The 14891-nt window shown below is 46.1% G+C and overlaps 1 protein-coding gene across 1 annotated transcript in view; it reads right to left on the bottom strand.

Annotated features, from left to right (window-relative positions):
* The window catches only part of DSTYK (dual serine/threonine and tyrosine protein kinase), a 49343-nt gene extending 34452 nt beyond the window's left edge, over positions 1-14891 (bottom strand). The window contains exon 1 of the mRNA XM_019433145.2: positions 14497-14891. Within this exon, the coding sequence (XP_019288690.2) occupies positions 14497-14764 (268 nt within the window). The 5' untranslated portion in view covers positions 14765-14891. The remainder of the gene's footprint in view (positions 1-14496) is intronic.

Raw genomic sequence — 14891 nt, 5'->3', positions numbered from 1 at the left:
ATCAGGTTTTAACGGGTCAAAGAAGACCCACTGAGGGGGATGGGTGGTTGGTCTGGTTGTTTTATCTGTGAATTGAATCAGGCAAGCTCTCCCTGGACTAAGAGAACTGCAGATCAAAAAGTTGACTAAACTAGCCAGGGGTTCCGAGGATCTATGGAGAGTGCATTTTTAGCAGCGAAGGAAGGAGGAAGAAAACCGGCTTCAGAGCGGGAGCAGCTGTCTCACTGACACTTAAAGGACTTCTGAGTTAATCGGGTTCTCTTTTGTAATTAATATAACAGCATCTGCATATGGGGCTGCCAGAAGGGACCAGCAGGACTTCTCAGCGGGAGCACATTAACCCTGCCAACGCTAGCTGCAGGCAAATTCGAATGAAATTGTCTTAAGTGCAAGCCAAGGCTCTTACTTCTTCTCTCGATGCCTCTTAAATACAGATCGTCTTGGTTAGGGTTCCTTCTAAACAAAGGTTTCCACCTGGAAGGAGGACGAGGAGAGGACCTACAGTAGCAACCCATTTGGTTTATTTGTTTGCGACAGTGAATGGGGAGCAAAACAGACCACCCCAAAATATGCCTCTCTGGCATTTATTTTAAGCCGGCTATTTAAAAATAAACAGCAGACACAGGTGAAGCTCTCTGAAAACTGAGTACAAGTTACCCTTTTGTAAGAAACATTTACATTTACAGCCGTAGGAGGGAAATCTCCATTCGCAAGGGCGGCTCCCTCTCTGTACCAGGAAGACAGAGATGAGTCTACATCTCTAGAAACTCTTATCTTAATGCAGAACAAACGTTTACCCCGTTCACAGTGCTTCTCTCAGTGACCTCCCAGGACGGACTCCCCGCCCCCAACGTCTTTTGTCTGTAGCTGGAGATGATGTTTAGGGTGGTGGCGTGGGCCTTTTTGGAGACTTTTTCCTTGCTCCCTCCCACGTACATGGGAGGTATACACGTTATACACGGTATACACGGGAGGTATACACATTTAAGGTGTTTGCTCTTCTCCTGTTTATGTGTCTTTTTATCTCAGGGGTGTCTCGGCCAAGAACCCACTAGAGCAGAGGAAAAATTACTTTCCTCCCCCACAGTAACACTTACTAAGCCCTTTCTAAGTACATCTCTTTATTTACTTCATCATGTTTAATGCCCACAATTCTACCAGACAAGGACCATTATTATCCCCATTTATAGATGAGGAACCAGTAGCGTAAAAAACAAAACAAAACAGAGCCCACGTTTCTCCATTTATCTAAGCAGACGAGAGATGGTACACAGGACGGTCCAGGAGCTGGACCTACGTCTCAGGGGGTCAGCTCAACACCTGGTAATAGACAGTGACCTTGACGGATGGTGGAATATGCCATCCCCAAATGTGCCACTTTGACATAAGGGTGTTTTGAGCTCAAGGCATTTGACACACGGCACTATAAGAAGGGCGCTGTGACCTCCCCTTTTTCTTCCTGAAAGCAGGAGATAAAACCCCCATCTGGAGGATGAACTCGCTATACCAGAAGGAAAGCAACGTTCTTATCACCAGAGACCTGGAGTCAAGGCCAAGAAAAATCGGTACAAATAAGCCTTGTTAGCCTAACCCTTATCTACCACTAACTGCTCTAGCCCGAGCTCCTCTGCCTTGTCACGTTTTCATAATTTACTTCTTTTTGTCCAATTCAGTCTATATATGCTCAGCTCTGTTTCTTTGGCCCTTCAGCTCTTGTGGGGACTCTCATGTACATGGAAAATGTAATAAAATGTGTGCGTTTTTCTCTTGTGTACCCATCAAACATCGGTTTAATTCCTAGGCCTGGCTGAAGACTCCAGAAAGACAGAGGAGAAATTTTTCCTCCCCCACACCCACTACATTTTTCCCAATTTGGGGCCAAACACAATTTGGTGATTGCAGGACCCCGATTTAAAGAGGACTGACAGAGTCTCTCCGAAAACTGCCCCAAATCAGGAGGAATAAATAAAGCCCGTGGGGGAAAAACAACAGTAACAACGCAGTGTTACCACTAGCTGGTTGGTACACGCTTTTAAAGAGAGTTGTTATTATGCCGGAGGTCTCTAGAGCCCCTTTTCTAAAAGAAAAGGTAGGTGCTTTTCAGAAAAATTTGTCATGCTCCTCTTATCCGTTTGGATTATTATCCTTTATGTTTCAGTTTTGGACGATGATAAAAAGGGAGAACTGGAGGGAAGAAATGCTAATGACCTTTTTACGTCTCTAGTGACCCATTAGGAGAGACACTTTATTTGAATTGTTTTTGGAGTAATGGCAAGGGATCTAGGTCAATACTCGCTCCTTGCCTGTCTTCCATTCCCATCACGAATATACACTCAAGAGGTTAGCGAAGGCCAGGGAAAGGGGCAGTCCATGGCCAAGGTAGGGAAGGCACTACATGGAGGAGGCGAAATGGGCTCTACCTTCACCTTATATTATTGCAACTCACAATTGCAATACTATAATCGCCACCAAGGTTGCAATTGGCGGGGTTGGCGGGGCTTTAGAGTGAATTCAGGTCTCAATAGTTACTACTGCAATCCTTGCTCCTGGTACCCAAGGATCTCCCTCCGCTGGGTAAAGTGTTTTTACCTCACTTTCAGCATCGAACTTACAGTCGTCTCCAAAAGTGAATGACATACACGGGATTTTATGGGAGGATTTAATAACCTGCTGAGGCAATCAGTGGATCCAAATCTGCATTTCCACAAACAAGCAGTGAGGCGTTTTTATTTCTTAGGAACTGCGAGTGCCAAGAGCAAAGGACAAATGCTAAGTTGAGAAATGAATGTTATACAGTTTTCCACTACCATAAATTCTAGTACAAGCGCCAAGGTATTGGGCTACAAAAGTCCCAGGAGCGGAGAGAAAGAATTCTGTCATGACACATTCATTTATCACTCCCAAACAAGCTCTGACCTTCAGCTCAATTTAAAGGATTCTGAATTACAGAGGAGACATTAGGAACACAGGAGAATTTAAGGAAAACGTACGCCTAGGTAGTCTGGTCTCAGAATCTTCAAGACCAAACGGCACAAATACATTGAGGCTGGAGAAAATGGTTTTTGGAGATTAGAGATTGAAATGTTCTCGAGCAGCCAAAGCTCTTGTTGAAAGCTGAAAAGTCAGGCTGGCAGAAACGTCAGTAAGTTTCTACCTTACTTAAGGTCTAAGGTCTACCTAGAGACCACGTTGAGGTCTCTCTGACAAGATTTTTTCTTTCTTTTTTTTTTTTCATGTTTGTTTATTTTTGAGTACATGACCAGGGGAGGGGCAGAGAGAGGTGGAGACAGCATCCAAAGCAGGCTCCAGGCTCCAACCTGTCAGCAGAGAGCCGGATGTGGGTCTTGAGCTCATGAGCCATGAGATCATGACCTGAGCCAAAGTCGGACAGTTAACTGACTGAGCCACCCAGGTGTCACTCTAACCACTTTTAAGAAGAAGATTGTCCTGGCACCTGGGAAGAGGGAGATGGCATCCCCCCAGAAGCTTATATTCCCTGGGAGCTGTGAAATGAAGAGCCCACACTTAGCAGCCTGCTGACAAGTTTCCCTCTGGGCAAAACTGCTCCTGAGGCTGTCACCCTGCAGAGGGAAGGGACAGGCAGCAGGCAGCTAAAGCTGTAATTTATGGGATGCAGAGATGGAAGCAGTTCCTCCAAGGAGGCCAACCCCAAGCTTCACAGAGGGCTTAGCTTCTGTCATTTGGGAGCCAGCCTCCCACACCTAGTAATCATCAAGAATGAGTCCATGGTGGGAATGAGTCAAAAGGACACAGGAACCAGCTCAAAGGGAAGGGGGGGGGGGGGAGAGGGGGGAGGGGGCGGGGTTCACTGACCAAATCAAGGTCAATTAGGCATAAAAAAATCTCTTAAATGATAAGAGATCATAATCTATTGAAAAAAAAAATTCCCAAGTCCAAGTCCACACTGATGTAAACAGCTAAGCAAAAAAAGAAAAGGAAAACTCTCCCTTACTACAAGAATACCAACTACAAAATACAGAAGGGATGATGGCCAGAAGGGATGACGGCTGTGAAAACCACACACACACACACACACACACACACACACACACACACACACCAGCACCGTGGCAGGAGGGAGCTGTCAGTGCATGCTAAGGTCCGGTGGAGGGAGATGTTTTCAGAAACAAGATTCTCAGCGAAATCTTAGAACACCTCCCGCAAAAGACTAACCAACTGCAAAGGGGAAAAAAAAAAAATGGTGACTTTAAGGTGGAAAGACCCAGAGGACACCAACATGACCAGTGACCAAGCTTAACATCTCCAGATATGGGGGGCTGACATCAGGTACCCCTGACGCGATGCACATTCCATCGTTTCCACGCCCCGTCCTGCTAAAAGCTCAGGACCAGAGTCTAGTCATGAGGACAAAACAGATCCTGGTTGAGGGTCATCCTATAGAATATAAAACCTACTCTTTAAACCTGTCGACATAAATGCCAAGGAAAGGTCGAGGAACTGTTCCACGTTGAGGGAGTCTCAAGGGACACGACAACTAATGCAATACGTGTTCCTGGATAGGATCCTGAATCAGAAACAAAAAGCGTGGTTCTTGGGACAGTTGGCAAACCGCGGGCGAGGTCTGAGCGCTGGATGGTAGCGCTGAGTCAGTTAACTTCCTGACTTGAGGAGTTACACGCTAAGCACGTCCTTGGCTGGGAGAACGGCACACTGGAGTGTTAGAGGAGAGAAAACAACCTGTCTACAGTTTGCTTTCAAAAGGTTCAGACAAAGAGTAGATACAATAGAGAAAGAGAGTGAGGGAGAAAGAGAACATGAGCAAACACAAAAGCAATACTTTAACAACTGGGGAATCTGCACAAAGTGGGTACAAGAAGCTCTTTGTACTGTTCCGGCAACATTTATGTAAATTTAAAATTATTTCAAAGTAATTTTGTTTAAATGGGCCAGAAGGATACCTAGCGAACTGTATCCAGCTCTGGATCTCACAGGAAGGAGATGGAGAGACAGAATTTTACCAGAAAAACAACAACAACAGCAACAACAACCACCCAATAGGCAAAACACACACACACACACACACACACACACACACACACACACACATCAAATACAGAAATAACAGAATTGAAGCAGTAACAGTTTTTTCACTATCCCTTACTTTTGCCCTGAGTCAGGGGAGTTCAAGGCATTAATCTAAGTAAGCTGTGCAGGATCAGATTTAGAACCGAAATCCTCAAGACTAAGCAGTACCGACAAAGACGCTCCAGGATAGGACACACCTCTGAAAGTTACGGGTAACCATCCAGTTCACTGAACAAGAGCCGCACAAAGAGGCATGACCTTGCACTGCCTGCAGGGGTCCCTTCTGATTGCTCGGCAGTAGGGACCACCTCTCCACCCCTTCTGGAGTACAGGTGTCCTTCTTCTGTAACCACTTGTGTCCCACAGTTACAAACTCTCTTCCAAGTTTGAGCCACAGAACCACTCCATTTCTGCCCACGGAACGAGAGGCAGCCGAGCAGGCCAGTTTCTCAATCAGGAGAGACGGAGATCCCCCAGTGGGGTGTTGTATGCTGAAAGAATAAGAATGTCTTCTCTCCTCCTGGCCGGTCTCCCTCCCCACACATTCCTCCTCACCCCTGCATATCTCCAAAATATTAAAAGTTAAGGCTAGGGTATGCTGTACAGAATATTCTTTAAAAAATCAACTCCATATTGGTTCAGACACTGTCCCTCTAATTTAAATGAAGAGTGAGCTTTTATTCAAATTAGTCTTGAATCTAGCTGCATTTATGACAGGGCCTTAGTCTTTGCTCTGGAAAGTTTGGCTTGATTTAAAAAAAAACAAAAAAAAAAAAACCCTGGGAAATGTAATTCTCTCCCCATATATAGAATGGAAAGGGTAAAAAACACTAAGCTATAAAATATGTCCAGCATAAATAAGGCACTAAAGTTCTTAATCTGATGAAGCTGAAGTTGGACTGTTTTGTTCTTTGTCTTTACATTTGAATAAAGAAAAGGGATAAAAGCACCTTTAAAAAAGAAGTGAGGGGCACCTGGGTGGCTCAGTCAGTTGAGCGTCCAACTTTGGCTCGGGTCATGATCTCATGGTTCGTGAGTTCCAGCCCTGCATCCGGCTCTGTGCTGTCAGAGCCAGCTTTGGATCCTCTATCCCGCTCCTCGCTCTGTGCCCCTCCCCAGCTTGCGCTCTCTCTCTCAAAAAGTAAGTAAAACATTAAAAAATAAAAAGAGGTGGGGCACCTGGGTGGCTCATTCGGTTAAGCGTCCGACTTCAGCTCAGGTCATGATCTCACGGTTCGTGAGTTCGAGCCCTGCATCGGGTTGTGTGCTGACAGCTCAGAGCCTGGAGCCTGCTTCGGATTCTGTGTCTCCCCCTCTCTCTGCCCCTCCCCTGCTCACGTTCTGTCTCTCTCTCAAAAATAAATTTAAAAATTGGGATGAGCACCGGGTGTCGTATGGAAACCAATCTGACAATAAATTTCATAAATTAAAATAAATAAATAAACAAATAAATCAAAAAATAAATAAATAAAAAATAATAAATAAAGCAAGTGTGTTTTGTGAGTGTGTGTGTGTTTAATCAAAAGCTGTTACGGGTACATAACCTATCATCATTCCTCAGGACAGCTTTGAGGCATGACTAGTTAGACAAGTGAAAAGCAAAACAATCCTCAAGTCCTATTTCCCATCTTCCTGCCCAGCGAACACCACCCCAGGGAACGGAAGCACGTTACAAAGCCCAACTCCAAAGAGAGTTGTGGTCTAAAGCTTCCCACAGCGCATGGCACAAGGCCGGGGAGTCGGTCCAAACCATTCACGCCACCTGCTAAAGAGGACACAAAAAGGCACCACACGTGATGGGCACTTCAGCCAGGGGCCCACAGGCCATACTAATGAGTCCCCATGCTCTGACCAACTTTCCTTCAGAGAGTTTGGGTTTGGACTTGGGAGTACCATCTAGAAGGGGACTTTCCCAGAGAGGCTGACTGATGGCTCTAAGCAAGGGGCACACATCTCCACCGCTGCTACATCGATTCTCCTTTTGGCAAAGAATTAAATCAATTTTCAAGCATCGGGTGGCCTATACTTAGACTAGAAATCCTTCAGGGGACTCCGGTCAGACCTCTGAGAGAATCCAGAAAGAAAAACTGCATCTTCCACATGGACTCACCCTCTGTACCCTTGCTAGGAACAACACCATCAGACTCCCTGGACCACAGAAGAAGCAGAAGCCTTCATCCTTAGAGATGAACTATTTTCCTATGAGACGTTAAGGAGCAAATTCCCCTTAGGTCTTGACACATGTGGAGAGAACCTCATGTACCCACGTACCTCGTATTCTTCACGCTGGCTTCCCTCTGAGGAAGTCTGAGAAAAGATATGAAGGCAAAAGACGCTCTAACGATAACTTTCGCCAATGCACTGGGTTTTTTTGTTGTTGTTGTTGTTGTTGTTTTAAGTAGGCTTCATGCCCAGCGCAGAGCCTAATGTGGAGCTTGAACTCACGACCCTGAGATCAAGACCTGAGCTGGGATCAAAAGTCAGACGCTCAACCGACTGAGCCACCCAGGCGCCCCAATGCATTCTGCTTTTGAGCCATACAAACAACACAATTATAATTACTCCATCAAAGGCAGGTCGGGGCTAATTATCCTGAACTCTGTCAGAATTAGCAAAGCATCTCAACTCCTTTTTCTGTCAATGTCGTTTAATCTTACAACTTCCCATACGCCTTAGCCCAAGCCCTCACAGACAGCTAATAGTTAAGTAGGTAACCAATTTGTAGAAAATCCTCTGGAGGGAACGCGAGGAAACACTAATCCCTCCTTGCATAACGTCAACTTGAAACAGCATCAATTAGTGGGTCTGTGGTTCACCATTGTATGTCCTGTGCCCAGTACTGAGTCAGGCGTTAATAAAGATTTGTTGAGTGAATGAATATCGAGGATTTACTTCCCTTATCATGGTGAAGCTCTGGCGTACTGGGACTGTATGCAACTCCATCTTTGGGGCATGAAAATCATTTGAGTATCAGCACAGAATGCAACCTAGCCTCATCAGTCATGTCTCAAACGCATCATTGTTCTTTTCTAGGGGCCCGGCTAGTAAAATGTGGGCAAATCGACAAAAATCCCTGTCTTTCATGGGGGGTGGGGAGGGTGTGGGAAATGCCCTTCTGAAGTGGAAAAAGCAGCATTCCAATATCTACCATCCGGGGAAATATTTAACAGGTATTTATCTGCCTGTTATATATAAAGCATTATGGCGGGCTTTGCAGGGGGTACAAACATGAATAAAACACAGTCTTTACCCCCCAATCTAGTAAACGGGATAAAACAAAGATACCTGTAGCAATCCCAGAAGCAAACAGAACATATTCTGTATGTCCAGAGTCTACAGGAATTGAGCAACAGGTACAAGGGGAAATTCATATTCCCCTTTACTTCGACAACATATGTTTTGAGGTTTTATTTTCAAAAGATTGTTTTTGAGAAGTACATTTAATGCAGGAAGTGAGACAGAGAATAAAAGCATTAAGAAAGAGGAGGTGCTGGGAAAGCAGACAGAGCAAAACAAAATTTAAAGACCAGAATGGATTTTTGTTTAAATCCATGCTTTCTTTAAAAACCACTTGCAGGGCGCTTGGGTGGCTCAGTCAGTTGGGCGTCCGACTGGTCCGACAGGTCATGATCTCGAGGTTCACGAGTTGGAGCCCCGCATCGGGCTCTGTGCTGACAGCTCAGAGCCTGGAGCCTATTCGGATTCTGTGTCTCCCTCTCTCTCTGCACCAGCAACCTGCCTCCCCCCCCACCCGCCTTGCTCATGCACGCTCTCTCTCTCTCTCTCTCAAAAATACATAAACATTAAAAAACCACTTGCAAGGCTGAAGAGCTAAGTATACTGAAATCAGTAATGACAGTTAAGACTAAACTACACATATTGCGAATCGTGAAGGTAATCATGTCTTTTCTTTTAAAGGCAGGCAGAATTATCCGACCCTTTCTAATAGTGAGCTGCCCTGTGCCATGGGAAACAGATTACCCTAGGAAAGGAAGCTTAGGAAGGGAAAGGCTGTAAAGGGAAAAGGTGCAAAGAGTTATTACTGTGTTTGGGAGAAGCCACTTCTTCCCAGGCTCCCCCCAGGGAACCGGAGGTAGCAAAATCAGCAAACTGGAGCCTGGGACCCTAAATGTCAGGGGCTGGAAACTGGAATATGAGGCTAGAGGAGGTAGGGTCACATTACACTCAATTCAATCAGATAAAGTCTCCCACTGAAGTCAATTATAGCTCCATGGCAAGCTACGGAGCCTGGGTTATGACTCATGTAGAACAAAATCTCTCCACTGCCAGGGTGCATTTTATATTCTCACGGGCAGGTCGGAAGAGTAAGGGACGAGTCACAGAAGCAGAACTGACTGGGAGTGTAGGTAGAGACGCGGGGTTGAATCCGGCTCCAGCTCAAACTACATACGTACACACAAACAGCCGTGTAGATTTAACACGAACCATATGACTGTGCTAAGTGCTTTAGAGTATTTATCTCTAGTTGTCACAACAACTTTGGGAGGTAGACATGACCACTCCCATTTTATGTATGTATGTATTTGTACGAATTCACCCCTTTAGAGGGTATAATTCAGTATTTTTAGCATATTCACAAAGCTGTGCACCCATCACCACTATCTAGTTCCAGAACATTTTCATTCTTCAAAAAGAAATCCCATACTCGTTAGCAGTCACTCAATCCTCCTCTCTCCTCACCCACTGGCAATCACACTATACTTCTCATCTTTACAGACTGGCCTATTCTGGGCATTTCCCATAGATGGACTCATACAATAGACAGCATTTTATATCACTACCATTTTACATATGAAGAAACCAAGACTCAAAGCCCAAGTCACACAGTGAATCGGAGGCTGAACTACAATAGGAAACCAGGTCTGATGGAAATGCTGGTACCTGCTTCTCGACCACTATGTGATGCCTCCATCTAGGAAGAAACTTGTGAGAGAAAGTGAAAGTTTTCATTACACTTGGGCTAATAAAAGTAATAAGTAAGAACCACAATTACAACACCATGTCTGCTGAGGATGTACTGAAAAGCTGAGGCAGCTCTTCTAAAACAGACCAGGGAAAACTACTGGAAAGCACACCCCTGTCCCCGTCTCTCACTGTTTCACCCCACAACCTGACTTCTCCCCGCCGCTCAGCCCCACGAAGGAGGCAGCCACATGAAACTAGGCTATAAGGAATCTCCTCTCGCCCAATTTTCTGTCTCTTTCCCAGATGTCACTCTGCCACTTAAACTTTATTACCTATACCAACTTCTGTCTAAGGAGTCCAAGAAAAATGTCTATTTCAAATAAATACGTAGTGCTTTTCCTCTTCTTTTAAATACTGGCAGCCAGTTTATACGAGGTGTGAAAAAAAGAGGGAGAAGAATGTTGAAGAAACTAAGCTGTTCGCTAACCAAAGGCAAAGAGCTATAAAAATCTAAGAACTGGGGGGCGCCTGGGTGGCTCAGCCAGTTAAGCGTCCGACTTCAGCTCAGGTCACGATCTTGTGGTTCATGGGTTCGAGGCCCATATCAGGCTCCATGCTGACAGCCCAGAGCCTGGAGCCTGCTTCAGATCCTGCGACTCCCTCTCTCTCTGCTCCTCTCCCGCTTGCGCTCTCTCTCTCTCTCTCTCTCTCTCTCTCGAATGAATAAACGTTAAAAAAAAATTTTTTTTTTAAATCTAAGAATTGTAACTCACATAAAATGCCTATAATCCAGCCATACCTTACCTTTGTGCCATTTTTCTGCTTTGGGTGTTGCATATGTATATGGCTGAAGATAGGCTGTACCTTTCTAGAGGACTGACTTCAGGACTCCTAGCCCTTTTCATCCCTCATCCAGCATAAACAAATAACAGGTGCACCGTAATGATAATAATTACAATTCTTTTTTTTCTTTCTCAGGAGAAAAGTATAGAAGGGAAAGACTGATTCCCACTAACCTAAGGCCAATGCCAATATCTTTATCTGATTCTTTGTTCCCCAGGTACTTAAATGTTTATTGAATAATAATTGAATAATATTACTGTGGAACACATACACAGCAAGGTGCCAGGCACTGTTCTAAACACAACTATTAACATATATTAACTCCCAACAAGCCTAGAGGTAAGTACTAAATGTTTATTGAATAATAACAGCTAATACTTACACAACACCTTATAAGGCACCGTTCTGAACACGTGCATTAACTCCCAACAACCCTAGAGGCGAGCACCGCTGTTGTAACCAGCGGCTCCAACAACGAGGAAACTGACACAGCACAGCGGTGATGCGGAAGCAGGACTGGAGGAATGCGGCACAGAAGAGGGCATTCCAAACAGACACATTTGAGTCATTCCAATTTCTTAAAATTCATACCTCTATGATATGTTGCAACAGCGAAGCACTCTTTGGATCACAAAACACGAAAAATTTCCCCCTGCTACTTTGTGACACTCCATTCTGCCTTTTTTCAAAGAAGTTCTCAAAGCCTTCATGTCGTTACTTCTAAAGCCTCTGACAGAGGAAAGTCAACAGATAAAAGGACTCTCATCCCCTAGACTTAAGTGAAAAGAAGGCCAATGATTTGGGCAGCAGGGGAGGAATGGAATCAAAGAAATTTCACTTGCAATTCTGTTTGCTCTGTATGGGCCAAGCTATTCCTATTTTAAGAGTTCAATCCCACCTACGTTTTAGCTTCTGAAATATCATGTCCATTACATAACCCTCTAACCTGCTACCCCCCAATAAATACAAAACTGTCAAAATTAATAAGAAAGCAGTATTTTGGCATTCTTCCCATCTCCCCTGTGATTTAAAAGTGAAATAATAAAAATTTAGAGTTACTAGATGATCTTCAGTTGCTCAAATACAACACTACATCCTAACTAAAAGCACACTTCCACTCTGAAATGATGATTAAAACCTTCCAGAGGTTTGTTAAGTTACAAATTGAGTGTTCCTTTCACTCATGTGTGGAATTTAAGAAACAAACAAACAAACAAAAAATAAGCAAAAAAAAAAAAAAAAGAGAGAGAGAGAGAGAGAAACAGAACCGGTGGTTGCCAGAGGGGAGGTGGGTGGAGGGATGGGTGAAATAAAGTAAATTAAAAAAAAAAAAAAAACGTTCAGTGTTCCTTCTCTTGATATTCCAAGTTCCTATTCAGAAACCAACATTCACAAAAGAAAGTTGAGACAGTCTCTGAGTGGACTTGACCTTGTAACGATAGCCCGTAAAAGGAGGACACAAGAGCTAGTTGTCTTTTTAAGGAGTAAGGTTTTAAGTCTACTTTCTAACACAATTACCTAAACAACTGGGAAAATGGCCATTCCCAAAACATACAGAGTTAGGCGCCACCTCAATGATCTTCCCTGATGCTCATTTTCACCTCCAACGATAAAACTCTCCATAGGGATGGGAATGGGAGCACTTTCTGGAACAAAACCAAACTGTTCCCAGTCCAGTCATCTGCACCCTACCCTGGTTTTTGTTTCAGATGAATAGACTCCAGAGGGTGAAGAGAGTTAAATACAATATGCAAAGGGGCGCCTGGGTGGTTCAGTCGGTTGAGCGACTGACTTTGGCTCAGGTCACAATCTCACAGTTTGTGAGTTCAAGCCCCGCGTCGGGCTCTGTGCTGACAGCTCGGAGCCTGGAGCCTGCTTCGGATTCTGCGTCTCCCTCTTTCTCTGCCCCTCCCCTGTTCGTGTTCTGTCTCTCTCTGTCTCAGAAATAAACATTAAAACTTTTTTGAAAAAAATACAGTACGCAAAGATTAGTTCGTGGTGCAGTCAACTAGAAAAGCCAGTGAGGCAAAATTCAAAGGGTACGTTTGTCTTTCTTAACTTGGCTTTTTAAAGAATAAAAACAAGAGCCTGTCAAGGTGCCTTGAAAACCTCCATCTCTCTGCGATGAATCTACTCCCTGATGGTTTTTTTCTCTCCTTCGGTAGTGATTCTAAAATAAACAATTGTTATCAAATAACAGCGACAGAGGACTCTTTTAGGTAAGCTCTAAGAAAAACCTGGGAGCAGGAAAGCTGCTGGAAAGCACTGCTATGGGAGAGGGTTAAAGTACACATTCTGAGGATCATCTCTGAAAACATTAGCCCTTCTTGCCAATTTTCTGACAGCCTCTATAGGTCCATTTTCAGAACGGCAAATCTCTGGGCTGACGATGTCAAACCACCACTCCAGAAAAGCTACCGTGCTTTCCTCCCCGTTGTATTACTTCCAAGCTCACTAAGGGGAAGAATATTATTTAGGACCAGATCAGATTCTTATTATCTTACTTTCTTTCATCGCCATTTCTGGAGTCTCAGACAACTGGAGGATATGAAACATGGCAACTTCGGAAACACAGAACCCAACGCACAAACTCTGAAGAGCTCAACAATTCATTCTGGTCTGAGCCTCATGTTCAAATTCGCTATTAGCATCTACATTTGTGCTTCCACAGGTGTGTCTGTAGACCACTTGCAACAGAATCCCGGCAGCGTTTTATGTTTAGATTCTCAGGACCCACCCACGAGACCGTCCCCATCTGTGGGGTAGAGCATGAGACATTTTTAAGGCTAATTTGGTTTGAGTACACACTTAAGTTTGAGAATCACTAAATTAAACCCACTGTCTTACTTGCTGTGCTGTCCCCAGGGTACCTGTCCACATGGGATGCCAGTCCCTTCTCCCTTCCCACCTATTTCCTAATTAGACGCGCTACTTAACAAACCCTCCGGATCGCCACCAAAAAGCAGTTGAAGAGGAAGCAAGAAATTGGGAAAGATCAAAGGCCCTGCACGATTTTAAATGCTTTAGGGACTCTAGCACATCCCAGGGAGAATCAAGTCACGAAGTCTCAGGACCAAACAACAACCCGATCTCTTCCCCAACTTCTTCGCCATAAGCACGAGCAACCCCTCAGGCACCCTGGCACGTCAGATAGGGATTTCCTTTAGCGACCCCAGCCCCATTTACAGTACACCCCTTACTTCTTCACAGTTTTCGTGCAAAAGCATTTCACGTAAGCACGCACACATACACCACACACACATACACAATCCACTACAGTTCCCTGGACTCCTCGGGCTCCTGGGGCACCCTGCCTGCTGCCCTTCCTCCGGGCGTCCACACTCCTCCATCCCTAGGCGGGTCTCCGACCTCAGCCGCCCACCCCCTCCCACCCCCACTCCCCGCCCCTGCGCACGGCCGGTTGTGCGGGAGCGCGCTCCTGGCACTCCCGCCAGCCTCCGAGCGCCCCTCGCCCACCCCCGCCCCGGGGGATGCCCGCCCACGGCCTCGCGGATCCGGCCGGCCCAGGCCCGGGGACCCGGCCACGCCGCCCCTCTCCCACTTCGCGCCCCTTCCCAGCTTGTTTTGCAGGGACAGGGGTGCGGTCCGCCCTCCGACTTGCTCCTCCAGCCCTGCCTCCGCCGCGGCTGCCCTCCTTACCCGCCTGCAGCCCGGTCTCGGCGACGTCGCCGGCAGGGCCGCGCTCGGCCCCGCCGTCGTCGCCCGTGGGGGAGGAGGGACAACTGTGGTTGTGGGAGCACTTGATGTCGCGGAAGAACTTCTGGGTTTCGCGCAGGTTCTGCCGCAGCCGGCCCAGGTAGCGGCGGTAGCGGCCGAAGCCCCGGCACAGCTCGCGGATCATTCCGCCGCCGCCCGGGCCGGGACCCGAGACGGGCTCGCTCGCCCACGGCACCCCGTCGCCCTCCATCGCCCCGGCCCGTTCTGTCCTGGCGGCTCGGTCCCCGGCCCGCCGGCCCCGCTTCCCTCCTCCCCGCCCCCCAGTGCTTCGGGGAGGAGGAATCCACCCCCTGACGCCCCCGCCTGCAGTCGGCCGG

The sequence above is a fragment of the Panthera pardus genome, unplaced genomic scaffold, assembly GCF_024362965.1.
Source record: "Panthera pardus isolate Hobbes unplaced genomic scaffold, ASM2436296v1 HiC_scaffold_21, whole genome shotgun sequence".
Lineage (NCBI taxonomy): Eukaryota > Metazoa > Chordata > Mammalia > Carnivora > Felidae > Panthera > Panthera pardus.
Note: the sequence above shows the minus strand (reverse complement) of the source record. Positions and strands in the feature narration are given on the sequence as shown.